The sequence below is a fragment of the Doryrhamphus excisus genome, chromosome 1, assembly GCF_030265055.1.
Source record: "Doryrhamphus excisus isolate RoL2022-K1 chromosome 1, RoL_Dexc_1.0, whole genome shotgun sequence".
Classification (NCBI taxonomy): domain Eukaryota; kingdom Metazoa; phylum Chordata; class Actinopteri; order Syngnathiformes; family Syngnathidae; genus Doryrhamphus; species Doryrhamphus excisus.
The window spans coordinates 10,367,562-10,378,472 of NC_080466.1; the positions used below are offsets into that span (position 1 = coordinate 10,367,562).

The 10,911-nt window shown below is 41.6% G+C and overlaps 1 protein-coding gene across 1 annotated transcript; it reads left to right on the forward strand.

The window, feature by feature from the left end:
- Window positions 1-1,163: 1,163 nt before the first annotated feature.
- sparcl1 (SPARC-like 1) lies at window positions 1,164-8,035 on the forward strand. The gene is made up of 11 exons (XM_058072175.1): window positions 1,164-1,255; window positions 2,163-2,218; window positions 2,291-2,344; window positions 3,150-4,001; window positions 4,993-5,086; window positions 5,369-5,490; window positions 6,004-6,124; window positions 6,190-6,326; window positions 6,390-6,538; window positions 7,083-7,231; window positions 7,326-8,035. The coding sequence occupies exons 2-11, from the start codon at window positions 2,165-2,167 to the stop codon at window positions 7,352-7,354; spliced, it is 1,761 nt and encodes a 586-aa protein (XP_057928158.1). The 5' UTR covers window positions 1,164-1,255; window positions 2,163-2,164; the 3' UTR covers window positions 7,355-8,035.
- The last annotated feature ends 2,876 nt before the right edge of the window (window positions 8,036-10,911 follow it).

Genomic DNA, 10,911 nt, shown 5'->3' on the forward strand with positions numbered 1-10,911 from the left:
TGTTTTTTTTTTTCTTTTTTGGCAGTGTTTTCTGAGGTTGGAAGCTATCTAAAAAAATGATGTGATTTGAACTGTTTCAACAGAACATTGCATTTTTGTCTGTTTCTTGAGTGCTTGTAAAAGGTTAAATTTGGGGGCCAATTAAATTCAACCAGGCTGCAATTTTGTGTCCATTACTTTTATTTTCCACCTGCCATATTTTGATATAACTACTTTACAGAAGATCTGATTGTAACCTACAGCAACTCCATCATTGTCCTTTTACTGTATATGAACTTGCTGTGATCTATTTTCTTTGTACTGCACAATTTCTTTTTCTTCTGTATGCCTGTGACCCTCAAATTTGTAGTAGGAGAGTAGGGAACAGGTGGAGGAGATGCTAGAAGAGTGGAGGTTTGCCCTGGAAAAGAGAGGAATGAAGATTAGCCGCAGCAAGACGGAGTATACTGTATGTATGTGTGAATGAGAGGGACCCAAGTGGAAGAGTGAGGTTACAGGGATTAGAGATACACAAGGTGGAGAATTTTAAATACTTGGGGTCAACAGTTCAGAACAACGGAGATTGTGAAAAAGAGGTGAAGAAGCGTGTGCAGGCAGGATGGAGAAAAGTGTCCGGCGTGATGTGTGATAGAAGAGTTTCAGCTAAAATGAAAGGAAAGGTATACAAAACTGTAGTGAGACCAGCCATGTTGTTTGGTCTAGAGACAGTGCCACTGAGAAAAAAACAGGAAGCAGAACTGGAGGTAGCAGAGATGCGGATGCTGGGGTTCTCATTGGGAGTGACCAGGATGGATAGGATCAAGAAGGAGTACATCAGAGGGACATTACATGTTAGAGGCCTTGGAGATAAAGTCAGAGAAGCCAGACTGAGATGGTTGGGACATGTCCAGAGGAGCGATAGTGAATATATTGGTAGAAGGATGCTGCATTTAGAGCTGCCAGGTAGGAGGCATAGAGGAAGAACAAAGAGGATGTTTATGGATGTAGTGAAGGAGGACATGAGGGTAGTTGGATTGAGAGAAACAGATGCAGAATTGATTGATTTGTTGTGGCGACCCCTGAAGGGAAAAGCCGAAAGAGAAAGAGGAAGATCCCTGTGACCCTCAAAGACCCTCCCTCCTGTTATCAAAGTGCCCCCCTGACTCATTATGTGTGTGTATGTGTGGAATACAAAAGGACTTCTTCACAGGTTGAGCAGCGGCACATACCCATGCCCGAGCAGGATTCTCATTCTCCTTTCACCAACTGACATCAGGTAATATAAACTTAATTTGTGTATCAACTTCTGGTTTGCATGTACTACCATGGCTTTTGGTCAAACATTTGCACTGATTAACATACTGCCTCTCTTATCTTAAGTGTAGAGTCAAACCCTCTCCAGATTCTAGACAACTTCAGAATTATGTTTAAAACTTTTGTGTTACAAGTCTAGACAATATCTGTGAAAATATGTGTAATGTCTGAGACCCTCAACAGTGTGTATTCATAAGAAGCCCATATATCAATGTGCCAGACATCCAATTGGGCGTAATTGCAGGTTAAAGAAGGAACTTTTACCACTTGATAGGTTTTAAAAATTTCTGTCGGCGTAATAATGCTGCAACTGTAAAATGTAAATTACAAGAGAGACAATCCAGGGAATGCACGTTTGTCTGGAAATGCAAACTCATAACTACTGTCAAAGGTACTTAGTGTTCCCAAACATTACACTGTTTTAGTTCATGGTTATCATTTATCACATTGTTTTTTTATGCTACACTCTATGCCTTACCGGTATTAATGAAAAGCAGTGTCCATATGAAAAGATGGCATTTTAAGATTTCATATTTGCTGCTCTGGGTTATTGCACCAAACTTTTGTTCCCATGAAGAGGAGGCCCACCGATGTCTGCTTTGCTTCCGCTCTGCAACAAAAACAATAAGAAAAAGGACTGTGGACTTAGCCGGCTTCTTTCCAGTCTGGTAGCTTCTCCATGTTGACTTTAGCTTTGGAAAGTGACTTTTCATTGAGGTGGAGCAGGGTTGTTACCATCATGACAAAGGCACCCAGTCATCATGCACACAACTGCAGGCAACAGATAGAAAGTTCCATTTTTTTCTTCATTGGGACAATTTAGCGGTTTGGCTGTGAAGATTTTGTTTAAATATGTTTTATTGTTCCAGGCATGAGGGCCTGCATTGTATTTCTTGGCCTACTGGCTGCAACATTTGTCCAGTCTGTAAGTATCAACCAGGTAGTACACTCATTTAAAAAATATATAATTATTAATGACCCTTCTAATTGCATTCAGGAAGAAACAAATCATCATGGAGGACATAGGACTTTCCACACGACCAAAGAAAAGGTTAGTTCATAGGTGTCTTAATAATATATACTGTAAGTGACGTGTTTCCATCAAACTACCTCAAGAATGACAGCTCACTTAAAACCCTCCAGAAACGGCTCTGTTCAGAGCTTGGAAGAAAAGAGAATAGTAGATGTGCACTCAGCTAGCATGGTTGGAGAAACCTGGTTTGCAGAAACCTGGTCTTCTTTCTCTTTGGGCTTTTCCTTTCATGGGTTGCCACAGCAAATCAATCTCCTCCATCCAACCCTGTCTTCTACATCTGTCTATCTCACACCAACTACCCTCATGTCCTCCTTCACTATAATTCATAAACCTCCTCTTTGGTCTTCTTCTACGCCTCCTACCTGGCAGCTCTAAACGCAGCATCCTTCTACCAATATATTCACTATCTCTCCTCTGGACATGTCCCAACCATCTCAGTCTGGCCTCTCTGACTTGATGATCTCCAAGGCCTCTAACATGTAATGTCCCTCTGATCTACTCCTTCCTGATCCTATTCATCCTGGTCACTCCCAATGAGAACCTCAGCATCCTCATCTCTGCTACCTCCAGTTCTGCTTCCTGTCTTTGCCTCCGTGGCACTGTCTCTAGACCAAACAACATGGCTGGTCTCACCACAGTTTTGTATCATATGTAAATCAGGCTGATAGAATAGAGTCAAAATTGAGCAGCTTGCTGAAAGACAAATATTGTGACTCTCCGGACATCAAAAATGTATAACATAAATTAAAAAGTCTCCTTTAATGATAATTTTCCTGATTAAATTTGTGAGGTAAATGTATTTTCTTCCTTCCCACATCAGGGCATTGTCTCTGAGGAGGCCAACAAGGTGCCCATCTTGCCCACTTCAGTGAGTGTTGAAGCAAGCAGGCCGGAGAAAGAAGAGGAGGAAGCCAGCTCGGACGACAAGGCAGATCAAAAGAGTGCTACATTTGAGACAGGGAAGGACAAAAGAGTGGCGGTCCTGCTGAGCGAGGAAGAACTGGTAGAGCTTCTCAAGAAGGAAGAGGAAGAAGCAGAAAAACAAGAGAGTGTAGATGAAGAGGAAACAGAAGCAGAAGCGAAGGTAGAAACGACTCAGGCTGAGGTTGTGAAAAATAAAAGCCTGGAAGATGGCAAAGATGAAGAGTTGGAGGTGGAGATGACCCTCAAGGAAAAGGAAGAAAATGTCGCTCTGTTGGACGAATACGAAGGCAGCACCATTGCGGCTGACTATGCTGGTGATAGCGGAATTTTCCCCCCTCCGATGTTACGTCTACAGAAGGTGAAACCCAACAAAGATAACGTCAAACCTGTTACTACAACAACAGAAGAGGTTTTTGTTGATGTCATGCAAAACAGAGAAGCAACACAACATCAGGCTGTACCGAGTCCCGATAACACGATGAAAAACTCACAGAATAAAACCACATCTGAAATAAGCGAGGAGAAAGAACACTTGGAAGAAGACACGGCTGGACAGGATGACAGAGGAGATGATGCCAGTAAAAAGGCAAGCAAACCAAAGAACAAGCAAAGAACAAGAAAGCACTCACCACAACGGGAGGACAAACAAGATGAACAGAGCCAAGAGGCGCCTCAAGAGATGGAGAGAGGACGCAATAACAATAACAGCACGGTGCAAAAGGCAAAGAGGAGACGAGCGGGACAATGGGTATGTCTCATACAGTGGAAGCTGTTGGTGTCCGACAAATACAAATATTCAATTTAAATACAGCTAAATTTGGAACAATAATGGAAAAGTTTCACTTTGTCTTGGAGAAACACAGTTAGGGTGTGTTCAAGGACCCCCTAACAAACTGGAAATGAAATGGAAAATTTTCCAACAAAATAAAAGCACTTGATTTCCAATATTGACATACATTTATTTAAAATTCTATATTTTTCGGACTACATGTGTCTATGGAGTATGAGTTGCACAAGCCCAAAATGCACAATGAAGGGTAAAAATGCTGGACATTTTTCTACTGTAACTGGAATTTTTTCCAACAAAATAAAAGCACTAGATTTCCAATATTGCCATACATTTATTTAAAATTCTATATTAGACTACAAGTCTCTATGGAGTATTTGGGCACTAGCCCAAGGGCAAAAATGCTGGACATTTTTCACATTTTTTGGAATGAAATTTATTTTATAATCATAATTTTATATTTTATAATCACAGGGCACATAAATGTAGACAAACAACCATTCACACTCACATTCATACCTATGGACAATTCGGACCCTAGCATGTTTTTGGAATGTGGGAGGAAACCAGAGAACCCGGAGAAAACACACACATGCACAGGGAGAACATGCAAACGCCACTCTACTCGAACTTGAGTCCCCTAGCGTGGCCTGCACGCTAAGCATCCGGCCACCGTGCAGCCACACTATGTTGGCGTAAAAGTCACGATTGTTGCCTTACCGTTGTTTACTGTATAAAAGATTCCACTGTATAAAATATGCATTGAAAGTGACCTTTAATCTCATGTTAAACTGTAGCTGCTGAGCTAAATGACATTAGTGGTTCAATCAGCTGCAACCTTAACCTTAAGTCATTTTCTGTTGCTCTAGTAATTGGCATCTGATTTGTTTATCATGTCATATCTACAGACGTTACATGAATATAAATGTTTTCCTTGTGTTTTTTCCTCTAGGGTCCTTTAGTAGGTGTGAATCCAGTGCAGATAAGAGCCAAAGTGGATCTCTACCCGAGTGCCAGGCCGTCCCCTCACCCTGAAGCCCCTCCTGGTCGGTCGCCTTTATTAATCACTATATCAACAGTCTCATAGGGAAATCTGCTGACTGGAGCATTTTGCTAAAACTTCAGCATGAGCAGAGCCATTCTTGCTTCATGGAAGCAAAGCAAAACACGGCTCTGCTGGCTTAAGGTGTCAATTCAGAGCAGGATCAAGTTGACTTTAGTCACTGTACAAGCTGGAAGGCAGATGGAATGCAGGAAGATGGTGCGTTGTTGTTGTTAGAACCAAGCCTGACGCGTTAGATTTATTCATTTTTTTTGGTTTGTTTCAGATCTGTGCGACAACTTTCGCTGCAAGCGTGGAAAGATTTGCAAACTCAATGCAGACAATAAGCCAAGCTGTGTGTGTCAGGAGCCATCACAGTGTCCCCCGAGCTTGAACGACTTTGATCATGTGAGTAGAGTAGCGGACAGAGTGCCATGATTGCACTGTTAACACGAATAGATGTAAACAAATAGGCAGAAGATGATAAAAAATTGCATTGTGTTGAATCGTTTGAGGGGAGGCACGGCGGTTGAGTGGTTAGCGCGCAGACCTCACAGCTAGGAGACTAGGGTTCAATTCCACCCTCTGCCATCTCTGTGTGGAGTTTGCATGTTCTCCCCGTGCATGCGTGGGTTTTCTCCGGGTACTCCGGTTTCCTCCCACATTCCAAAAACATGCTAGGTTAATTTAATTGGCCACTCCAAATTGTCCATAGGTATGAATGTGAGTGTGAATGGTTGTTTGTCTATATGTGCCCTGTGATTGGCTGGCCACCAGTCCAGGGTGTACCCCGCCTCTCGCCCCAAGACAGCTGGGATAGGCTCCAGCACCCCCGCGACCCTCGTGAGGAAAAGCGGTAGAAAATGAATGAATGAAAGAATTGTTTGATTGTAACTGAAATGGTATCTTTTTTTCCTGAAGGTTTGCGGGACAGACAACAACACATACAACACATCATGTGAGCTCTTTGCCACTAAATGCAAATTGGACGGCACCAAGAAGGGACACAGACTTCATCTGGACTACACAGGACCATGCAAATGTGAGACAACACATACATTGATGATGCATGAAGTGATCTTGACCCCTGTCTTCTATCTGCCTCAGTGATACCTCCATGTGTGGACACCGAGTTAGTCCAATTCCCACTACGAATGAGAGACTGGCTGAAAAATGTGCTGCTGCAACTTTACGAACATGACTCCATGTCGCCTGGCTACCTCACATCCAAGCAACGCTTTCGAGTCAGTAGAGAAAACAAACAGATTTATAAGATGTGGAGATATTTATGTTCGTGTTCTGTATAGGTCAAGAAAATCTTTGAGAACGAGAGGCGTCTTCATGCTGGCGATCATTCTGATGAGCTGCTTGCCCAAGACTTTGAGAAGAACTATAACATGTATATCTACCCGGTTCACTGGCAGTTTGCTCAACTGGACCAGCACCCCTGTGACAGGTCAGTTTGGAGTAAAAAAGTCAAAAATGTGCATTGAGAAAAAAGTATAAAATTAGTATGGAAAGGCTTCACTACACATCTTAATATAAATCCTGCCGCTTCGACAAATCTGTCAGCTACAGACCGGGAACTGGTAGTAAAGCAAGTCAAAACTTGGTTTCCAGCAATAAGACAGCAAACCAAAACATTCATTCATTCATTTTCTACCGCTTTTCCTCATGAGGGTCACAGGGTACACCCTGGACTGGTCGCCAGCCAATCACAGGGCACATATAGACAAACAACCATTCACACTCACATTCATACCTATGGACAATTTGGAGTCGCCAATTAACCTAGCATGTTTTTGGAATGTGGGAGGAAAACCCACACATGCACGGGGAGAACGTGCAATCTCCACACAGAGATAGCCGAGGGTGGAATTGAACTCGGGTCTCCTAGCTGCGAGGCCTGTGCGCTAACCACTAGTCCGCCATGCAGCCCCTGCAACCAAACCACTGATCGCTAAACATTCCCTACATTGACATTCCTGTCTCCTGAACAGATTGTTGTCCCACTCTGAGCTGGCTCCCCTCCGGGTACCTCTGGTGCCCATGGAGCACTGCACCTCTCGCTTCTTTCAAGAATGTGACGCAGACAAGGACAAGCAAGTGTCCTTTACTGAGTGGACTTCCTGTTTTGGCATCAAAAATAGTAAGAAAACATACTTCAGCTCACAAATTCACAAATACTTCATAACTTCAAATACTTCATAACACAAATTCTTGTCTTTTTGTCTCCTCCACAGACGACATTGATGTCAACCTTCTTTTCTAAAGCTTCACTTTGTAGCTTGTCATCAGTACCAATATGTGACAGCTGCTACCCATTTGAACTGGTTTAATCCGGAACTGGGCACAAAAACATGCACCTCTCTTTTGTTGCCTGTGCTATTACTTTTCATAGAAATACACAACAGGGTGGCACTGTTATTAAACCTGAAAGTTTAACACAGGCTTTAATTTTAGTGTGTTTTGTATACATATACTTTACTGACATGAACATGTCTGTCTAATTTGAAATTGAAAGGTTGAAAAAACATGAAACAAACAACACAAACATCCTTTGCACGAGGAAGGACTTAGCAACTAATTGACTATAACTCATTGACCGTTTGTTTAATGATTATAAAACGTTGAGGATATCTGTTTTGAATGTATGCTAGCATGTCTTCCAAAGCATTTTGAGAACAACCTATAGTGTATTATGCAAAAGTGAGCTTTTTTTTCCCTTTCCTCTTTTTTCCTTTGATACCACTGGTAGCACCTATATTTGTTTATTTGTGCATTCGAAGCTGGCTAAGCAGCTGTTTTACAGAAGCTAATTAGAGCTGCATAGTACACTGCAGCGTGATTGACAATAATGAGCGTAATTGTTGAATAGAGCGTTTTGTGGAATTAGGAAACTGCTTGCTTACCTTAGTTTGCTGCCTATATCATTAAAGGTGTGGAAAGCATACTAAGATTCTAATAGCATGTTTTACTTGTGGGTTGAGCCTCATGAGGCCTGACCAAGTAACAAAAATAGTGTGGGCATGGTTTTGATGATTACAACAATTTAAGGTTGAAGGACTCTGATTGGTCCATTCTTCAAGATGGGGACTGTGCCTCTTGCAGTATAAACAAGCTATTCGTCAGCTGCTACACTAATATGGCACGTCTTGGATGTTGTGTTTTGGCTTTGGTGCTGGATTGTAGTCTTTAGGGAGCTGCTGCAGACAACAATGCCAACACCGCTCACATATTTGTGGTCCAACTAGCTAGACAGCTGCAGACGTTCTCTGCAGGAATTGCCAACAAGGAGGCCAAACAGGATCAGGGGGACAGCTGGGTCAGGAGATCCGTGCTGGAATCTTTTCTGCAATGTCCCCTACAGCGGCCAAGAGTATCCACTTATTCATTCATTTTCTACCGCTTTTTCCTCACGAGGGTCGCGGGGGGTGCTGGAGCCTATCCCAGCTGTCTTCGTGCGAGAGGCGGGGTACACCCTGGACTGGTGGCCAGCCAATCACAGGGCACATATAGACAAACAACCATTCACACTCACATTCATACCTATGGACAATTTGGAGTCGCCAATTAACCTAGCATGTTTTTGGAATGTGGGAGGAAACCAGAGTACCTGGAGAAAACCCACGCATGCACGGGGAGAACATGCAAACTCCACACAGAGATGGCCGAGGGTGGTCTCCTAGCTGTGAGGTCTGCGCGCTAACCACTAGACTGCCGTGCCGCTAATCCTCTTACTGATTGCATAATTCTTACATGCATAATAGTTTCTACTTGTTTTGATGAGAGGAATAAGACATTTTTAAATAGCAGTTCATAACTAATTTTTATAATGCATGTTGATAGTTACAGTGGAACCTCGGTTTTCATCATTAATTCTTTCCCAAATCAAAATGTACAAAAAACAAAGCAATTTATTCCATAGTAAATAATCAATCAGTTCCAGACACCCAGAAATATGAACAAAAAAAAAAACAATAATCTAGATTGAGGAATCATTATTGTCAATTTTCTATATACAGCATATATAGGACATAAAGACAATCAAGACACTGTTTCTCTTTCATGACGCTTGGCGCCAATTAAGAATAAAAGCAATAATATAAGATTAAAAAGAAGGAATAATAATAAAATATAATAAAAAATAAACACTGAATGGACTAAAACTAGGCAGTGAAAAAGACGAATGAATGAGGCTGTTTGTGAGTCTTGTGGTATAGGCCTGAAAGCTCCAGTACCTTCCCCCTGAGGTGGGAGTATTGAAGATGTCAGTGAGGGAGGTCAAGGTCACATGACCTTGCTCGCTCTCTTCACAACTTGTTGCAGGGACTTCCGGCAGTAGGCAGCGCGGCCTCCGTACTACACTATGATGCACTGTGATGATAATCTCTATGGTGCCACCATATAAAGAGCACAGGATGGGTGGGACTCCTGCTGTCTTCATCCTGCAGAGAAAGCAAAGGTGTGTCATGTGGTGTTGTTGGACCAGGAGATTTTCTCGGAAATGTGCACCCCCAAGAACCTGGTGGTGCTCACTCTCTCAACAACAGTACTGTCGATGGTCAGTGGAGGGTGCTGCAGGGTTATTTTCTCTAAAATCCACAACAACCTCTTTGGTTTTCTCCACATTGAGGAACAGATTATTGTCCTTGCATCACTAAAGCGCTTGGACCACCTCGCTCTCGTTATTGGAGACGAGGCCCACCACAGTTGTGTCATCAGTTGGTGCTGGATTTTGGTACACAATCAGGAGCATGAAGAGCAGAGGGCTGAGCACACAACCTTGTGGGGCTCCTGTGCTCAGCATGATGAACTTAGAACTGGATAAATTAACCTTTTACCTTTATTGAAGTCTTGTTGGTGAACAGCGTTGTTCTTTCTTAAATTCAATAATGTTTCTCACCTTCTTTATCAAAGTTCTTTACAGTTATACACGATGTGCTTGATCGTCACATCAGAGCAAGGGGCACAGTGCTAAGAGGAAGAAAGGAGACTGAAACAGAGTTGTTCATTGTTTTGTGTGTGTTCTATTCACAAAAAAAGGATGCACATACATAATGAAGGTGATGAAAGGATTCCCTGAAAATGTCTATGTATACCTACACTCTAAAAGAAGCACTATTTAGCCACTCCCTCACTGACATTATGAGTACATCTACTGGTCACATTGGGTATTACAGTTTAAGTTCATATCAAGACAATATGTGCACTGTTAGAAATTTTCCTGTAAAAAACGGTAAATAACTGGCAGCAGGGTTGCCATTATGTTACTGTAAAATTAACATCTTTTTACTGTCACTGAAATTTACGGTTTTGTACTTTGTTCATGAAAAATACAGTATGAACTGGTTTTAAAATTACTTTCACAGTATTTTACAATTAAATGACTATTTAGTTTGTAAAACTTAAATTAATTAAGACATAAACAGTCATATGACTGCATAAATTTAAAGAATTAAAGGCACTTTTGTTAAGAAAACATTTCACAAAATCTCTGTTTGAACCTGGCTACATGCACAGAAGGCAAACCATAATAAAATGTCCTTTGTGAATGAAGAAGTTAAACATTGATTTTTCAATCTGTGATTACAGTGAAAAAGAAAAAAACTACACAGCTTCTTATTGCACTTTAATTTTTTAAATGTGAAGTTCAAAACTTGAAAACATGCAGAACAAATGCGTTTTAGACAACTACTGACAAAACACTTTATACTGTATTGAACATACTGTATTACCCAGCCTTAAGGCATATATGTAAAAAATAAAACAAAGAATGTTATATGTTGACAAACATATTAATAGGATTGAGTAATGTCACCATCTCAA

Excerpts from the sequence above, each read along its gene's own strand:
- sparcl1 (XM_058072175.1), top strand. The coding sequence starts at position 2,165 with ATGAGGGCCTGCATTGTATTTCTTGGCCTACTGGCTGCAACATTTGTC. Across the intron at positions 2,345-3,149 it reads TCCACACGACCAAAGAAAAG|GGCATTGTCTCTGAGGAGGC; the intron begins GTTAGTTCATAG and ends TTCCCACATCAG. Across the intron at positions 5,087-5,368 it reads TCACCCTGAAGCCCCTCCTG|ATCTGTGCGACAACTTTCGC; the intron begins GTCGGTCGCCTT and ends GGTTTGTTTCAG.